Source organism: Colletotrichum orchidophilum (genome assembly GCF_001831195.1).
Source record: "Colletotrichum orchidophilum strain IMI 309357 chromosome Unknown Scaffold_5.1, whole genome shotgun sequence".
Taxonomy (NCBI): Eukaryota; Fungi; Ascomycota; class Sordariomycetes; order Glomerellales; family Glomerellaceae; genus Colletotrichum; species Colletotrichum orchidophilum.
The window spans coordinates 91,630-106,902 of record NW_019172961.1 but is presented as its reverse complement, the minus strand read 5'-3'; the positions used below and the strand labels follow the sequence as shown (position 1 = coordinate 106,902).

The window sequence follows — 15,273 nt, the reverse complement described above, 5'->3', positions numbered from 1 at the left end:
GAACCCTCAGCACGGGTACTCTTTCCGCGGCGAGCTATCGCTAGACTGGACAACAGGATTTCAACTCTTTGACCAAGGTGCGAGTCGGTGAGAAGATGAGCTTGCAATGCTGAGCTGCTGCCAAGGCCTTTACGCATGCCCAAAGAGTCCAACTCCGCGTCCCGCCAAGTTCCCTGCGAGGCAGCTGCAGCCGCCCTTTGTGTCCAACACAGCATTCCCACGCAGGACCTTCTGAATTGTAGAAGAAATACTGACGCCCAACGGCGCTATACTCGGCCTTGGTATGGGAAAAAAGAGGGGATATTTGCCAAAAAATCTAGCCTCAGCAGCCAGACTGGGGCATGGTTGTCTTCTATGCCTCGCATTGAACCATGCAACCGGCTCTTGCATTCTTTGTACCGCGGAAGACGCGGAGATTCTGGGGGGAAAATGGTGCTGGACAGTGAAACAAGCACATCTCTGATGGAACAACTAATCAAGCTCAGAATACGGCGTTCGATCAACCGATTCATCGTCGTCGTCGTCGTCGTCGTCGTCGGCAGCATCAACCCGCTTGAAGAGCCTCAGCACCCCCTTGTTCCCACACGCAGCGGCGACATCCACCGGCGTCTTCCTCCCATGGTCCTCTAGCATAGGATCCAGCCCCTTCGCCGTCAGAGTCTTGAAGCGGGCGACGTGACCCTCCGCCGCAACGTGTAGCAAGCTTTGGCCAGCATCGTCCCGTGCCCCGAAATCCGCGCCAGCCGCCTCAAACGCCGCTATTGCGCCCTCCTCGTCGTATATCTCCGGGCCACCTTTGGGCGCGTACCAATTGCCCCTGAATCCCGCGTAGTACCAGAACAGCGGCGTCTCGCCTTTCGAGTTGCGAGCGTTGACTTCGCACCCGCGCTGGAGGAGCGTAGTGAAAAGGGGCCGCAAGGGGGAGACCCAGAGCATGCGCGATAGGACGTGCAAGACGGTGTTGCCTTCTTTGTCTGCGATGAGAGGGTCTGCTCCGGCTTTGAGCAGTGCGTTGGCTGCGGTTGTCGTCTTCTCGTAGAAGGCTCGTTCGATGGCCAAGTACAACGGCGTCTTCCCATCTTGATCTTTCTGATTGACAATCGACGGGTGATTTTCCAGCACGTATGTGAGTGACCCGGTGATGACTGGTATTCGCTGGGAGAAAGGCGACGTAGGGTACCTAAGCATGTGGTGTAGCACGTTCTGCCCCTCGTTGTCTTGTACTTCCACATCTGCGCCGAGGGAGACGAGATGGTGGAAAAGAGATGTCTCTGTCGATGTTTTGGAATCCCATGGATCTCCTGGGAGCAGAGTAAGCGGCACGTCGGGGCCTCGCGTGGAGCGGCAAGCAGCGAGGAGAAGAGTTTGACCATTGCCGTCTCGATGATTTGCGTTGATATTCGGTAACTTCAAAAAGGGATGCACGATCTGTCCGTCAGCGAGGAGTTGGTGCAAGACAACAGACTCTTCGTGTAGATGCGGTTCGAAAGCGTAGTCCGGGTCGACCGTAGAGGCGTATCCATCAGGCAGGTTGCCAAAGCGCATTCCAATAGACCGGTCTTCTGCGTTTCGCCTGGCATAAATCTTTTTGTGGTAGCAATCTTCCCCCTTGCATCTCACGAAAGTAGCAAAGGGATCGGCTCCATGCGACAAGAGGACGTGGATCAACTTGAGAGCTGCTTTGTGCAACTTTGTCCTCTCCACCTGGTCATAAATGTTCTGTCCTGATTTGGCTGCGACATGATGCAAGGGGTACCACTCGGCGTCTGGTAGATCTCTCTTGGTCCACGTATGAAAAAAACGCCCATGCTGTATCTTCCAGGGTTTTTTGTAGTTCTTCTTAAGACGGATGTTGGCATCACCACCCGCCGACAAAAGAGCATCGAGAACGTCGGGTTGCTTCTCGTTGATAGCACTAAAAATTGCATCGGCTTGAACCGTCGCTCCGTGTTCGACTAGGAAACGAGCCATGTCGACCTCGCCGCGTGCATAAGAAAGACAACTTCGTCCCGTCTCGTCCACGGCATTGACGTCTGCTCCGCCCAGGATAAGATGACGAGCAGCGTCCTTGTGGAATAACCCGATGTCATTTTCCGTGCTCAAAGCCATGTGAAGTGGTGTCTGCCCTTTGAAGTTCTTGACCTCGAGATCTGCGCCTTTGCTGATGAGGTACGGAAGAGCTTGGGCGACGTGCCACCAGTGGTGGCCTTTGGCCAGCGAGTGAAGAGCGCTATCTGTCGGCGAGTCAAGTTCGTATCCATCGTCAGTCTGCTTGTATTCTCCATGCAGCTCATTCATGTCAACGCCGAACTTCTCCACGAGAAGACAGACCATATCGAGCATGGGCAACTCCTGGTGGACTGCCTGTAACAGAAATGGTTTGCGATATTCGTTACTGATGTAGTCTGGCACGTCGTGAATCCATGTCTTATTGCGGCCGAACCCAAGCTGGGTTGCTTCATCTGGAGCGGGCCAAATGCCTTTTTCGACTTGTTTCTGAGCTTCGAGCAAACCAATCAGGTTGACCAGAGACGTAAAACCTCCTTTGACAAGGGTGCCCAAGTTGGTGAGCCCGTGGTTCATGTGAGGGGCCAGGAAATCAACTCCCAATTTGAACAACTCTTCCATCACATCGTACTCACGGCGTCTGAGCCGCGTGATGAACAAATTCTCATTTGCTTTGCCTGATTCGATGACTCCAGGCTCCCTGAGTGCTTTGGATATGGCTTCACGCCGATGGGGGATGAGCTTCTCGTCAAAGGTGGGCATTCTCTGCCTCCGCCGTGATGAAACTTTTGAGCTTGTCAATGGTTGTTTTTTGCTTGCATCCGATAGGCATTTTAGCGCATAGTCTCGACAGTCGGATGTTGTGTCAGTCATGGACCCATATCCTCGGTCGTCCATGGGCCAGAAACCTCGCTCAGCCAGATCAGCGCCATGGTCCAAGACCATCTGAATGATTTCCTCGAGTCTTGCCGTGTCGTCGAGGGGATCGAGTTTATGTCTTCCGTCGCGTACGCAGCCTACATATGGACGTGTGAGATCTCCCTTTGTAAGACCGCCACAAGCTCCGTTCTCCGTGTCGTGGGGGACTTTCCTACGCCAGAGTTCGAGTTCTCCCTCGAACCCGGTGACTACGGATCGTAGTTTTACTCCCTTGACATCCGCTCCAGCCTCCAACAGCATAGACACGACCTCTGGTCGTCCTGAGAGACAAGCATAGTAGAGTGGTGTGCAGTCACATCCGTCAATTGTTTCATTGGCTGCGGCGTTGACTCCCGTGATTGGGCGGGCACTCGACCGTTTTAACCAGTCTCCTTGCTTTGTTGAGCTGCCAGGTGGCTTATCTGAGTCCAGTAAGCAAAGAGCGTCAAGAAGCATACCCACAATGTTGCCCTGTCGAGATCTGGCGGCGAGGTGAAGCGGCGTCAAACCCTCGTATGTCTCGATCGTAGGGTCAGCGCCGGCGTCAAGAAGCTTCTTGGTGAGATACTCTGACGCAGTAACAGCCAGATGTAACGGGGCGATCCCTTCCTTGTCGCGAACATTGATGTCTTTCATGTGGGAAATAACCAGGTCAATCGAGGACTCCTCCTTGTCAACGCCACGACCACTGTCAGTCTTGGTGCAAAGCCGATGAAGCGGTGTTCGGCCACGGTTGTTGGGCCGATTAACATCAAGGCCCAAGTTTAAGAGCATCTTGAGCATGGAGATGGTGTCGTTGGTGTTGTAGTCGGTGTTGATTCGCCAGCATAATTCGTGCAGTAAAGTATTTCCCTGGTAATCTGTGCCATCTATGTCGAGACCCAGACTCACGAGGAATTCGAAGCGGGAAGGTCCAGGCTCTGCTGGACCGAAAGAGGCCCGCCCCCCTTGTTCCGACTTGATTACCTCGTGAAGTAGGGTCCTGCCCTCGAAATCTCGAGCTTCTAACAGAGCGCCGCGCTCCAGGAACTTCGTGATAGCACCTTGGTAATCCTTTTCTGATCCGGAGGCACGCCCAGAGATCGTCCGCAAGAGAAATGTGGCGCCATCCTTGTCCCTTGCGTTGATGTCGACGCCTGCTCGAATCATGACGTTCATCAGATCAAAAATTCCTGAATTGTGCGAGAACATGACGTCCAGTGGTGTCTCCCCAGATTTGTTCCTCAAGTTGATGTCTGCGCCGGCTCGTAATAGCGCTTCAATGATTTCGGGATTGGAGTTGGATGATTTCAAGGAGATGTGCAAGGGACCATTGCCGTCGTTATCGACGATGGTGCAGTCGGCGCCGTACTCGATGAGCTTGAGAGTCGTGTCTGTGTAATAGCCAACGAGCGACAGAAGGAGGGGCGTTTTTCCAGTGGAAGCTGCCCTCTTGTTGATATCTGCCTTACCAACTTCCACGAGCAGAGACAGACAGTCGACCGAAACCTTCTCATGAAGAGCAGTGCAGCCATTGCTATTGGCGACATTGGCATCGACGCCTGCGTCAAGCAGGATTCTCAGCCACACGGGATCACCGGTCGTTACATGTAGCAGAGAATTGCCGGAAGGAGACCGATCATGAATGTCGGCCCCTTTTTCGATAAATAGCTCTAGCAGGCTCTTGAGCTCGTCTGGCTCAGCTTTTGGAGCCGTTCTTCCATAGTAGTTTTCGAGCGCGGCGTACAGAGCCGTAAGGCCAACGACTCGGGATTGGCCCTCTTGTTCATCATCTCCAATACGGAATGGTCTCATGGCTCCAAAACCAGCAAATTCTTCATAAAACTCGCATCTTGTTGTAGGATCAGCTCCCTCTTTCAAGAGGAGTTTGATTGTTTTGATATGTCTGCTCCGGCTTGCCATGAACAGAGGTGTCCCACCGTGGACCTTACGGTTGATGCTGACTCCGGGTTGTTTGAGGAGCCGCCGGACCAGGTCGTCTCGGCCGGCCGCAGCAGACCAGGCCAGGGCTCGATGAAGAGCTTCTTCATCCCTGAGGAAAGGCAAAAATGCCTCCAGGGCTTCCAGGTGACCGTTTTGGCAAGCATACTGCATGCAGAGTCAGCGAGATAAGAAGATTATGTACATGTACACGGACGCTAAGGGCATTGTCACTTACCATCAGAGGCGTGTGCCCGGTGGAACGCGGTGCGTTACCGCACCAATTTCCCGGGTTCTCCTTGGTCTTCTTCGTGAGTGGGTCAACTCCCGCACCCAAAAGGACCTTGATAACCTCTGGGTAGTTCTTCGAGGCGGCTTCATGCAACGGCTTGCAACCCCTGTTAGTCTCTTCTTGATCGGGATTCGCACCAGCGTCTATCAAGACCTGGACAACGTCGGCCATCCCGCTCGAGGCAGCCGACCACAGAGGAGTCTTCCCGTGGACGTCGACCGCATCGACGTTGACACCTGGAGACGAAAGCAGGTGTCTTGTGTATACAAGAAGCCCCGTCTTTGCTGCGACGTGGAGCGGTGTGATCCCAGAGTCGGCATTGCCTACGGTGAACCACTGAAGTTTAATCCAGGTATCCGTGGAGCCTGGATCTCGCATCAGCTTATCCAGCATCATGTTGACGTCAGTCTGATCATGACCCGCGGTTGTCGATCTAGCGATGTGAACATGCCAATTGCGCAACGCGTAAGCTAAGAAAGGGTATTTGAGCTTCACTTTGATGTCTTTGGTGTCTTGTGCTTCCTTGGTTTCGTCAAAGACACCGGACAGCAGGTAAGTCAGGCACGCCGAACCGAGGCTGGCCTGCGTCTCTCCGAAATGAAGCACCGGGTAGCCGCCATCATCATCAGGCGATCTAGTCGTGCCCTTGAGGTACTCTGTGAAGGAATGGTGTATGACACAGACGGTCTCATCGGGTAAGATCTCCAATAGAGGGCCGCACGCAGCCCTGACGAGGTCCTTGGTGGCCTTTAGGTCTCGTTCGATGTCGTTGTAGGTGACGTTGATCATCTCAGCGATCTCAAGGAGTCTGAGAGGACGGGTCGCGTGGGTTACCCACTGCAGAATCAGCCGTTGTATGGCGTCGGGGACTCCGGATCTGCGGGAATGCTCGTGAAGCAAGTCGGTGTACATTTGGTTCATATCAGCTGGCAAAGACCTGAGCACGGCCTTGATATTGGCTCCTCGTTCGAGGAAGGCGTCCATGGCCAACTTGGCGTAGAGGAAAAGACCATTTGCCCGTCCAGGAATTGCCTCTTGGATCAGCTGTTGATCATTGTGGGGGATGTTTGAAGTCTTCAAACCCCGCCGTACAAAAGTCGAAATATCGGCATCAACAACGGTCTCTTGAAGGCGGATCTGGGTGCCCTTTGCATGGCGCAGAGGACCCTCAACGGCAGGGACTGGGCGGCTTGTGATAAGCACTTTTATCTTGCCTGGGCTCCAGCTGCCAAGCTCAGCTAGTGCTTGAAGAAAAGCATCATTGCCACGGTCCATCTCGTCGAGAGCGTCGGCGACACAATAGACTTTGCCGGGAAGTCCAGAGAACGCCAGTCGAAGATCTTCCCAGAGGTCTTGCATTGACATGGTGGCAAGGGATCGGGTTTTGTCGCGGTAACCCTCCTTTACGACGTATCCTTTCAACTTCTTCTGCAGTGGCGGGCTGTACACCAGTACCTGGTCCAGCCAGTCTCTGAGAAGTGCAACCGGTTCATGATTTGCATCAATGATCTGTCGAAAGAAGAAGTAAAGTATTGGGCACCCGGGGTTATTGGCAGAGAGTTCCTTGACGATGCTTGAAGCCAACACCGATTTCCCGGATCCTGGGATACCCTTAATCCATAGCAGCCCGGTATCTTCGCCCAGCAGCCAATCTTTGTAGGATTGACTGTTCGTCAGCCATTCGCCGGTGCCCGGAGCGTGCGAACTCAGGTGCTTGTGGTACTCGCTGCTTTCGAGGTCGTACGAGGTGGGCTTCAGCCAGGCCCTGAGCTTTTGAATCACCTCGGGAGGCTCGGGCAAGATGTGTTCGGGATTGTAGTTACTGACATCGTCGCGGTCAATAACGACGGCTTCATCTCCACTTTGCGAAGCCATGGGCTGCTTGAAAACGAGCGTATTTCAGTCCGAATTATCTGTACCCGGGAATTGCTTGGATTTGTTCGGATTACCTTGTGATTTCCTCAGATGAAGGAAGGGATTTTTTGCAAAACGGACGCATGATGAGATGGCAGGGGCTAAGACGCAGTTAAATAGAACTGCAGAAGTTGACTTTGGCGCATCAACAAGGCAACCAGGCAACCCACCTGCAGGTCGAGGGGGAGGGGTGAGTTGTAGCCTGCTGTACTACTGAGTAAGCGAATTGGTTAAGGCAACTGACCTGTTGGTCACCCCACGGCTGCCTAGTGGGATCGCCATGCAAGAAACAATTGTCTTGGCTGCAGCGTTCCCATACGATAGCAAGAGTGCGGAAAGAAAGTCGACGAGTGAAGGAGGGTTCTATGGCTTTCAAGACGCTTGGCACTTGGCATTTCTTCAGCGCACAAAACTGGCCAAAAAAGACTGAGGCTCGAGAGTTTAAAGCCTACTCTTGAAAACCGATGTTGTCAATAACTTTAACAAGGAAGCATAATGGCGATATATCCGCCCGAGCAGCGTATTAGTAGCCTCATGACGAGTCTCAAGTCCTCGAAGTCAGAGGGCGCGTTACGTCTGAATCGGGACAAAGCTTCCCTCAGGTAGACACAGGGGCTTGATTAAGTTGATATCCTGGCAGACAAGATAAAGTCGACATCCGGTCGGGCGGCTTGCAACGAATGAGCGGTATATCATTGGCATGCGAAGATGCCTCTCAAAAGCTTCTGCTGGAGCCGCTCAGAAAATTATGAGCCTGGTAGGATGAACTACCTCGAAAATCTCTCTTCTTAAAGATGAAGATTTTAGAAACGCTGGATTATTGGATGAATTACCTTGAAAGGGCGTATGAGGGCACGTTTTAATCTACAACGTATATTTATATACTGATACTGTTGACCAGGTGATGTTCCCCGTCTTCCATTGTCTTGGCAGCCCCAGTGGAACCTTTTGAAGGGCACATCCGCACACAAAGCTGGAATGTCCACAGGGCACCCCGCAAGACAAGCGCCATGATAACCGCGTATCCGTGGATCCATCACTCAGTGGTGTACGTCATCCTCCTCATGATAGCCCGGGGTGCTGGTCCAAACAGAGTCACCCGAGACTAAAAAGTGTGGAATGGCTGTGTGGTCGCATCGCAGGAGCCGTCTGACCAGGCCATGCCATCCATGTCGATTGAGGCATGAAGACCAGAGCTGTCAAAGAATGGGGCAGGGCTGAAAGCTTTCGGCCGATGTATGCAGTTCAGTGACACTCAAATGGTTGCCTGCAGCCCTAACGTAACTAGTCGGTGGTTTGTTTGTTGGTCTCCAGATTAACGAGTTGTGACCCCAGATATCCACCTCGTCGGATCCGATTATTCGCCAACACCGATGCTGCGCCAGGGGCTAGCATGAATAGGCGAAGTAAGAAAGACAGACTCGCGGATAACCTTCCCAACGCATCAGATTCAGCGAGATCGAGGCTAATGTTCGATGAATCCCGACAGTGCTAACAGAGACGAGGTGTGGGTGCTGTTGATATTTCAGCCGTCTGGGCCCCTGCGTGAGGGGATGACGAATACACGGAGCAGTACCATCATGGTCCAGCACTTGAGCACGACTTCCCTTGCTGGCAGATACAGGATAACAAGAACTCCTCATTTCTAAACACAGAGAAATCCCAAAAGAAATTGGTAAATTGCCCACTGACGGGAGGATGGAAACGTGGATGATTTGGAATTTCGATGTTTCCTGTTCAGCTTTTCGCAGCTTCTCGCAGCTCGGGGGCCCAAGGCCCAAGCTCCCGTTCGGACTGGGGTAGCACGGGCCATGTACGGACGCGAAGCTCCGCCTCGTGATCTTGCTACATCCCATTGGCTGACAGCTGCACCACGATACCTAGTGACTTTGGCTCTGCACTGACGTCATTGCCCAGTCACTTGTGCTGTGCTCGTTCATTCCTTCCCGAATAGCTTTGTCTGTCGATCGACCTTGATGGTGACGATTTTCAACAACACAGCATCAATCCCACCTGAACAAACTGGCAACAAACAGGCGACAAACAGGCGAAAAATCCAACAGCTTTGGAAAATTTGGCAATTCACACACTGCCAAGTGCATCAATAGCCAGCGCAGGCATCAGCCGCTTTCACACTGCAACATGATGTCCTTCTTTGGATTCGGCCGCCCTTCGCGTGAGGAGCGCGAGCGCGAACCTCTACTACCGCGCTACAACGACGACACAGCCTTACAGCAACGCCTTCACGAGAAGCTGCATACATATCAGATGCTCCGCGCCATTGGAAAAGGTTACATGCCATCCAACGAGCAACTCATCGTCAACCTGCGCAGTCTCTTGTCTGCCGACGTCCTCAACCCCGATACCCCGGACCTCAGCGACTCCGGACGAGCTCTGGTTCTCAACGTCAAACTTTTGATCAAGCAACTCATTGAATTACTATTGCACAAGAACGGTAAAGACCAAATCCAGGATTTCATCTGGTATCTTACCAAGGCTCGTCTGTCGGTGGATGCGTACGACATTGGTGCACGAGCATCCAAGGCAAAGGCGAAAGCCGACACTGTGGCAGGTGGGTCATCTCTGTCTAAATAACACGAGGAACCCACGTTCGCTCCAACCTAGGAAAGAAAATTTGTTCAGGGTTTAAACTGACAGTTACCAAGCTTACAAAAGCTTACAAACGGTGGGCTCCTTAATATTAACCAACTCGGATTTCCGCCTACTACTTTCGGATCTTAGCACCATTGGTCGAGAGGTCTTCCGCGACACTGCGTTTACCCTATCGGACGTCTCGAAGCAGGCGGCCAAGGATATCGAACCCTCAAAGGAGGAGGAGGAAGCTGTCAAGCATCCCAACGGTGATTCGAAGCCTCCCCCGACGGAAAACGATTTTGAGAATGAGGTCGTTGACGTTGCAAAAATTGTCACTGACGGCGTCGCCCGTGTTGCTGACGAAGCGGGCCAGAGCCTGGCAGAGCATGTCACTGGCGACGAGCAAGAGACGTTGGTCCACAGGCTGAAGAGCACGATTGTCAATTTGCGTGAGAGAAAAGATTACTCTGACTCGGTATCGACGCTCTCACTACTCATCCGGCGCTATTTGCTGGCCTATTCCCATGCAGTCTCCGAAACCATCCAGGTCGCTCAAGAAGACATCGACACGAATCCAGAGGCCGACCGCGCGCTTCACAACTTTTGGTTGTTTTTGACATCCTTGGGCAATCGCGAGCACTGGAATGATGTCGAAGGCCAGTTCAAAGCGGTCATGGAGCATGGTCGCAGCGACCCCGAGTTCGACAACCTCGTCAGGCAAATCGGTAACCTGCTCCAAGACATTCTGACGGATCCCGATTTCTTCGATCACGCCGAGGACCGCTTCAAGGAGCTGAGGGCCAAGTCGAGGCAGTTGACATCCGAGTCCTCCATACGTGATGATCTTGATGCTTTGTTAGAGAAGGTCTACCTCGCATTGAACTCTGTGCTCCAAGATACGGACATCAAGAAAGCTATGAATACCACAAGACGAATTCTGCAAATCTTGTCGCCTGCACATCAATACACCAACGGGGAACTGGTCTCGGATTCCATCAACATTTTCATACCCATGATAGTGCAGGCTATTCAGTACATTCCGATCCCTCGGGTAGAGGTATCGGTGCCGGCCATCGATCTTCTATTGGAGAACCTTATTTTGGAACCGGGACGCACCGTCAACAACAGCTCCTTCTTGCCGTTCAAGATCAATATTTCCACTCAGAATGATGTCGAGATCCGCAAGGCCCGCTTCCGTACCACGTCCTCGGTGAAGACTCTCATGAGAATTACCATATCGGGATTGTCAATTGCCGCCGAAGACCTTGGATATTGGCTACGCCTCCACTCGGGGATATTGAGGCTTGCCGACGCTGGCATTGCGGGCTTTTACCTGGATGAGCGTGGGATCGATGTTGCTATCGATGTGGAGGTTGGAAAGGAGCGGCTTGAAAACATATTGACGCTGCACAATGTCCGCGTCCGCATCCACCACCTCAATTACAGTCTCCGAAAGAGCAAATTCTCCTGGCTCGCTTGGCTACTCAAGCCTCTGATTCGGCCAACGGTGAAGGCCGCATTGGAAGCTCAAATTGCTGCCAGCATTGGCGAGCTGCTTCATTTCGCCAACAGAGAACTGCTTTTTGCACGGGAACGATTGAGGGCCACTCGTATTGCCGACCCGCAGGATTTGTGGACATTTCTCAAGGCCGTGGCGGCGAGACTGGTACCCCCCCAGGACCCAGATTTGTACACCCGTGTGGGCGTCGCGCAGCCTGGACGGGGAGTTTTCAAGGGCGTATACGCCCCTGGCAGTCTCGTCAAAATGTGGAACGAAGAGGCTGCGCTGGCAGGCGACAGAGTGCACGAATATCAGCGAGACGGGTGGCGCAATTCCATCTTTGATGTCGGAACGACAGGTACTACGCTTTAATGTTGCACCGAGTGCTGCGCGCTGGTAAAATGGCGCAGTCGCAGTCACCCAGGGGGAGGGAGGGAGCACGACTGAGGCAGCCAAGACTGGAAATAAAACAAGACCAGGCACGGTATGGACTCGAAACTGCAAGACGTTTTTTTTCTAATGTATTTCTAGAGGCAATAACACATGCAGGGAGAAACAGGACCTAGGCAAAAATAGCAAGTCGTAATCCATGACTACCTTATCCGTATGAAAACGAGCAAATGCATGTTGGCGTGCGCTTGAGCATTGAAGATTTGGGTGGTGGGTTGGGCTCCAAATGGCAGTCTAACCGTTTAATGCGCTGCACACTGCAAGCCACGCAGATCACAGCAACGTTCGGCGCAAAAGTTCCTCCTTGCTCATTGCTCACACGTCCGTCCTCCGTTTCCAAGTTGATGGGGGTGCATTGACACACTATCCAAATCGAGGAGGTGCACTATCACGATATCGTTGCAAAATAATGCATGATGGACTCAGAGAGTGGTAATCGCTCTCCTTGTGCTTCCGAAGGTGAAGGCAACGTCGCATTTCATAGAAAGTTCGATTCATCAGCTTCCATATCTAGAACTTGCTGCCCAGCGTCGTTTCAGTCCCCGGCAATCGGTAATCAACAACAAGAGGCCCCGGCAGCGCGGAACCCACGGTCTCAAATACGAATGCTACAGAGTAGTCGACTCGAGTCATCGGCGCATACCGAGTATATTGCAAACGCTGACCTGGCAGCGCGGCACCCGACGCGTGACATCTGCTGCGGTTCTCTCCCGAAACCTACGGACGGGCCACCCGAAACCTACGTGTGCTTGAAGTCGGGACGTCGTTTTTGCAGGAAAGCGGTCATTCCTTCATTGAAATCGCCGAGGCTGAAAGTCGAGTAGTAAAGGGATTTCTCCATGGTCATCCCGGCATCGAGATGGCTATTTTCGACTGTAGCAGGGTTAGCGGGTCAGAATACGGGGTCCGCCCAGGAGCCCGCCCCCTCGAGCTTGCTTGGCTGGATTCGGAGCCATCCTTTAGTGGTCTTGGAGCCGGGGCTACCCACCTGTGAGAACCGCTTGTTTTGCGGTTTTGGTTACGGGGCCTGACATGATGGCGATGCGCTCCGCGAGCTTCATGGCAGCTGGCACGACCTCTTGACGAGAGAACACCTTGTTGACAACGCCGAGACGCTCAAACTCGGCCCCGCTGGCTGAATCGCCGGTGAGAACGAACTCCATGGCCTACGGCTGGTCAGTTTGTCGGGTTTAGAGTGAGAGCGACCATGTCGGCTGTTGACCTCGGCCAACACGAGTCAACCGACTGACACTGGCCACTCACCTTGTGCTTGCCCAAAGCACGGGCTAGACGCTGAGTGCCGCCGGCGCCTGGGATAGTTCCGATCTTGATCTCTGGGAGTCCGAACGAAGCATCTTCTGCGGCGTAGATCATATCGCACTAGATCGTGAGTGAGCCGTTTAGGTTCTACCTCGCAGAAACATGCGGGGGCAAGTCTTGACTTACTGCTAGAGCGATCTCGCAACCACCGCCCAACTTGAGGCTCTCACGTTAGCCTCATTTCTGTGGGGTATGCGAGGCAGCAGAAAAAGAAACCAAGCATAGGGCATCGGGGATCGGGGGGACGGCATCCAACCCGGACAGTGCAACTTACTGCAAAACCAACCACAGCCGCAATGGTGGGCTTGGAGAAGTTGGCAAAGGCGTCTGTTAGGTCCTTGAGAAAGGCGCGCTGGTGGGCCGCGGCCGTGGAGATCTGCACCAGCTCGTTGAGATCCATGCCGGCTGCACCACACAACGGATTAGCCAACGTCGCGCCTCCATTAGATTAGATGAGAAGGGGTCCCGTCAGTGGGACCCATGTGCAATTTTCATGACGTTTCAGGGACTTGGAAACAAGAACGACAGCGGATCGCCCCCCGTGTATCACGTCCGTGGGGAATCAGCTGGAGTTGAGATGACAGTTGCTGGGCGGGAAATCACTAACTGCCGAGTGCGGCGCCAATGAGGAGAGTGTAGATGCACGTGGAAGGGTGAAGGAAAAGCAAGTGAAGCCGAGAAGAGCGAGTTGAGGACAGAGATCCGACGACGGGGGTATGCTTGTTGCGTCCCCCCCCCTCCCGACATGGTTTTCAAAAGCCAAACTCTGAAATCTGTCGCGACTGGTATGAGGAGACGTGCAAAACATACCACAGAAAGGTCCATCTGGGCCACCGGTGACAACAACGACGCGGACAGTGTCCAAGGCATCGAGATGAGCCAAAGTCGAAACAAGTTCGCCGATCATGACCTGAGAGAAGGCATTTCTCTTGGCTGGGCGGTCGAATCGGACGAGGGCAACGCCCTTTTCGGAGTCTACCGTCAACTGGAGAGTGGTGAGGTTCTCCATGATTCTCGGGAGTCGGAAGAGTAACCGCAGGAATGGACAACAAGGGGGGGAAAAAGAAGTTTAGGGCTAGCGGATCACCGGAGTGCAACGACTGATTAGAAAAACGTGGAAATTGGAGGGAAGGCGAGCGAGGGGGGCAGTGGTAGAGACGTTGATGGTTTGTTGAACAGGCGTGCTCAACACATGGCAGAGAGACAGAGAAGTCGGAATTTTTTCTTCTCCCGGATCTTGCTTCTTTCTCCCAGAACCCTTTTCTTCTTCGCCAGCAACACATCGCCGCACTTTATTAGAGAATGCCACCCTGTTATGACCGAATTCGGCCAGGGGACGTTGGCCTGGAGCAGCGTCACATCTCAGCTGGGGGAGCAGAACAGAACTGGCAGGAGGGTCGCCAAGGAAGAGGGGTGGGCGGCCGAACAGTCGACAAGCATGATGAGCCGCGGAAGCCAGGGTTCCCCCCGGGACGATGTGCAGACAGGGCACCATCCATGACAGAATCAAGGCACAACCCGCACAAGCGTCTAGCCTTCCCTCCTCCTCCTCCTCCTCCTCCTCCACGATTGCGGCATGTTATGGATGGCACATGTCCACCTCCAAGACGTCAGTCCTCCACTGCCGTACCCCTTGTTACGGCCCAAGGCAACGCCTAGCAAGGTGCTCCAGCGACAAGACGGAGGGTAACAGCTGCCGCATTGGGCGGATCTGGTCCGGATTATCCTCCGTTTTACCCGGATTTGGACGTCTGGTCCGGCGTGGCCCCGCCGGGCGGCCAGCGGTTTCGTTACCGCGGCATGGAGTTGTCGTTACGATAAAACTTCTGCCCACCTCCAGGGGGAGAGGAGGCGGATTTTCGGCTGCTCCAGACGCTCCCTCGGCAAGTTGGCCTGTCACGCCTGTTCACGATGGAAGACTCTCCCTCTACTCTTGCACTTTCATCCGTGGTCGAGGATCCGCTTCTCCGTATAGCATCATACTGCATTCGTTCATCGAGGGACCCGGATCACCACATTCTTACAAGGTTCCTTGTAAGTGACCCTGTCTTTGGCTACGCTAGTTTACCAGAAGTCGTCCGTTCTCCACACTATCTAAAACATTTGTCTGCATAGGAAGGAGCTGAAAGAAGAAAAAAGGCCAGCCCTGAATTCATCCTTGGACCATGGCTTGACGGGGGCTCTAGAATATGGAACCTTGTTTGAACACGGAGGTTGAGGCAATCTAGGCAGGCTTTGGCGAAGTGACCAAGCCGAAAAATGCAGTCCCCCACAAGGTCGGACAGAGTCTGGCGTTTCTCCGTTTCTCGAGGATATAGGCGCACGAACACACAGACGCGATGGACCCGGGAGGAGA

General features: G+C 53.5%; 3 protein-coding genes across 3 annotated transcripts; 1 reads left to right on the top strand and 2 right to left on the bottom strand.

Moving 5' to 3' along the window:
• Positions 1-471: 471 nt before the first annotated feature.
• On the bottom strand, positions 472-7,012 carry CORC01_00934 (uncharacterized protein; the record flags this gene model as incomplete). Its single annotated transcript, XM_022612590.1, has 2 exons — positions 472-5,013; positions 5,084-7,012. The coding sequence occupies 2 exons, from the start codon at positions 7,010-7,012 to the stop codon at positions 472-474; spliced, it is 6,471 nt and encodes a 2,156-aa protein (XP_022480751.1).
• A 2,184-nt stretch (positions 7,013-9,196) lies between these two features.
• Positions 9,197-11,519, top strand: CORC01_00933 (uncharacterized protein; the record flags this gene model as incomplete). The annotated part of the gene is made up of 2 exons (XM_022612589.1): positions 9,197-9,623; positions 9,718-11,519. The coding sequence occupies 2 exons, from the start codon at positions 9,197-9,199 to the stop codon at positions 11,517-11,519; spliced, it is 2,229 nt and encodes a 742-aa protein (XP_022480750.1).
• An 817-nt stretch (positions 11,520-12,336) lies between these two features.
• Positions 12,337-13,926, bottom strand: CORC01_00932 (enoyl-CoA hydratase/isomerase; the record flags this gene model as incomplete). The annotated part of the gene is made up of 6 exons (XM_022612588.1): positions 12,337-12,470; positions 12,586-12,763; positions 12,861-12,977; positions 13,044-13,073; positions 13,192-13,322; positions 13,728-13,926. 6 exons carry the CDS (start codon positions 13,924-13,926, stop codon positions 12,337-12,339), a joined length of 789 nt encoding a protein of 262 aa, XP_022480749.1.
• Between the last annotated feature and the right edge of the window lie 1,347 nt (positions 13,927-15,273).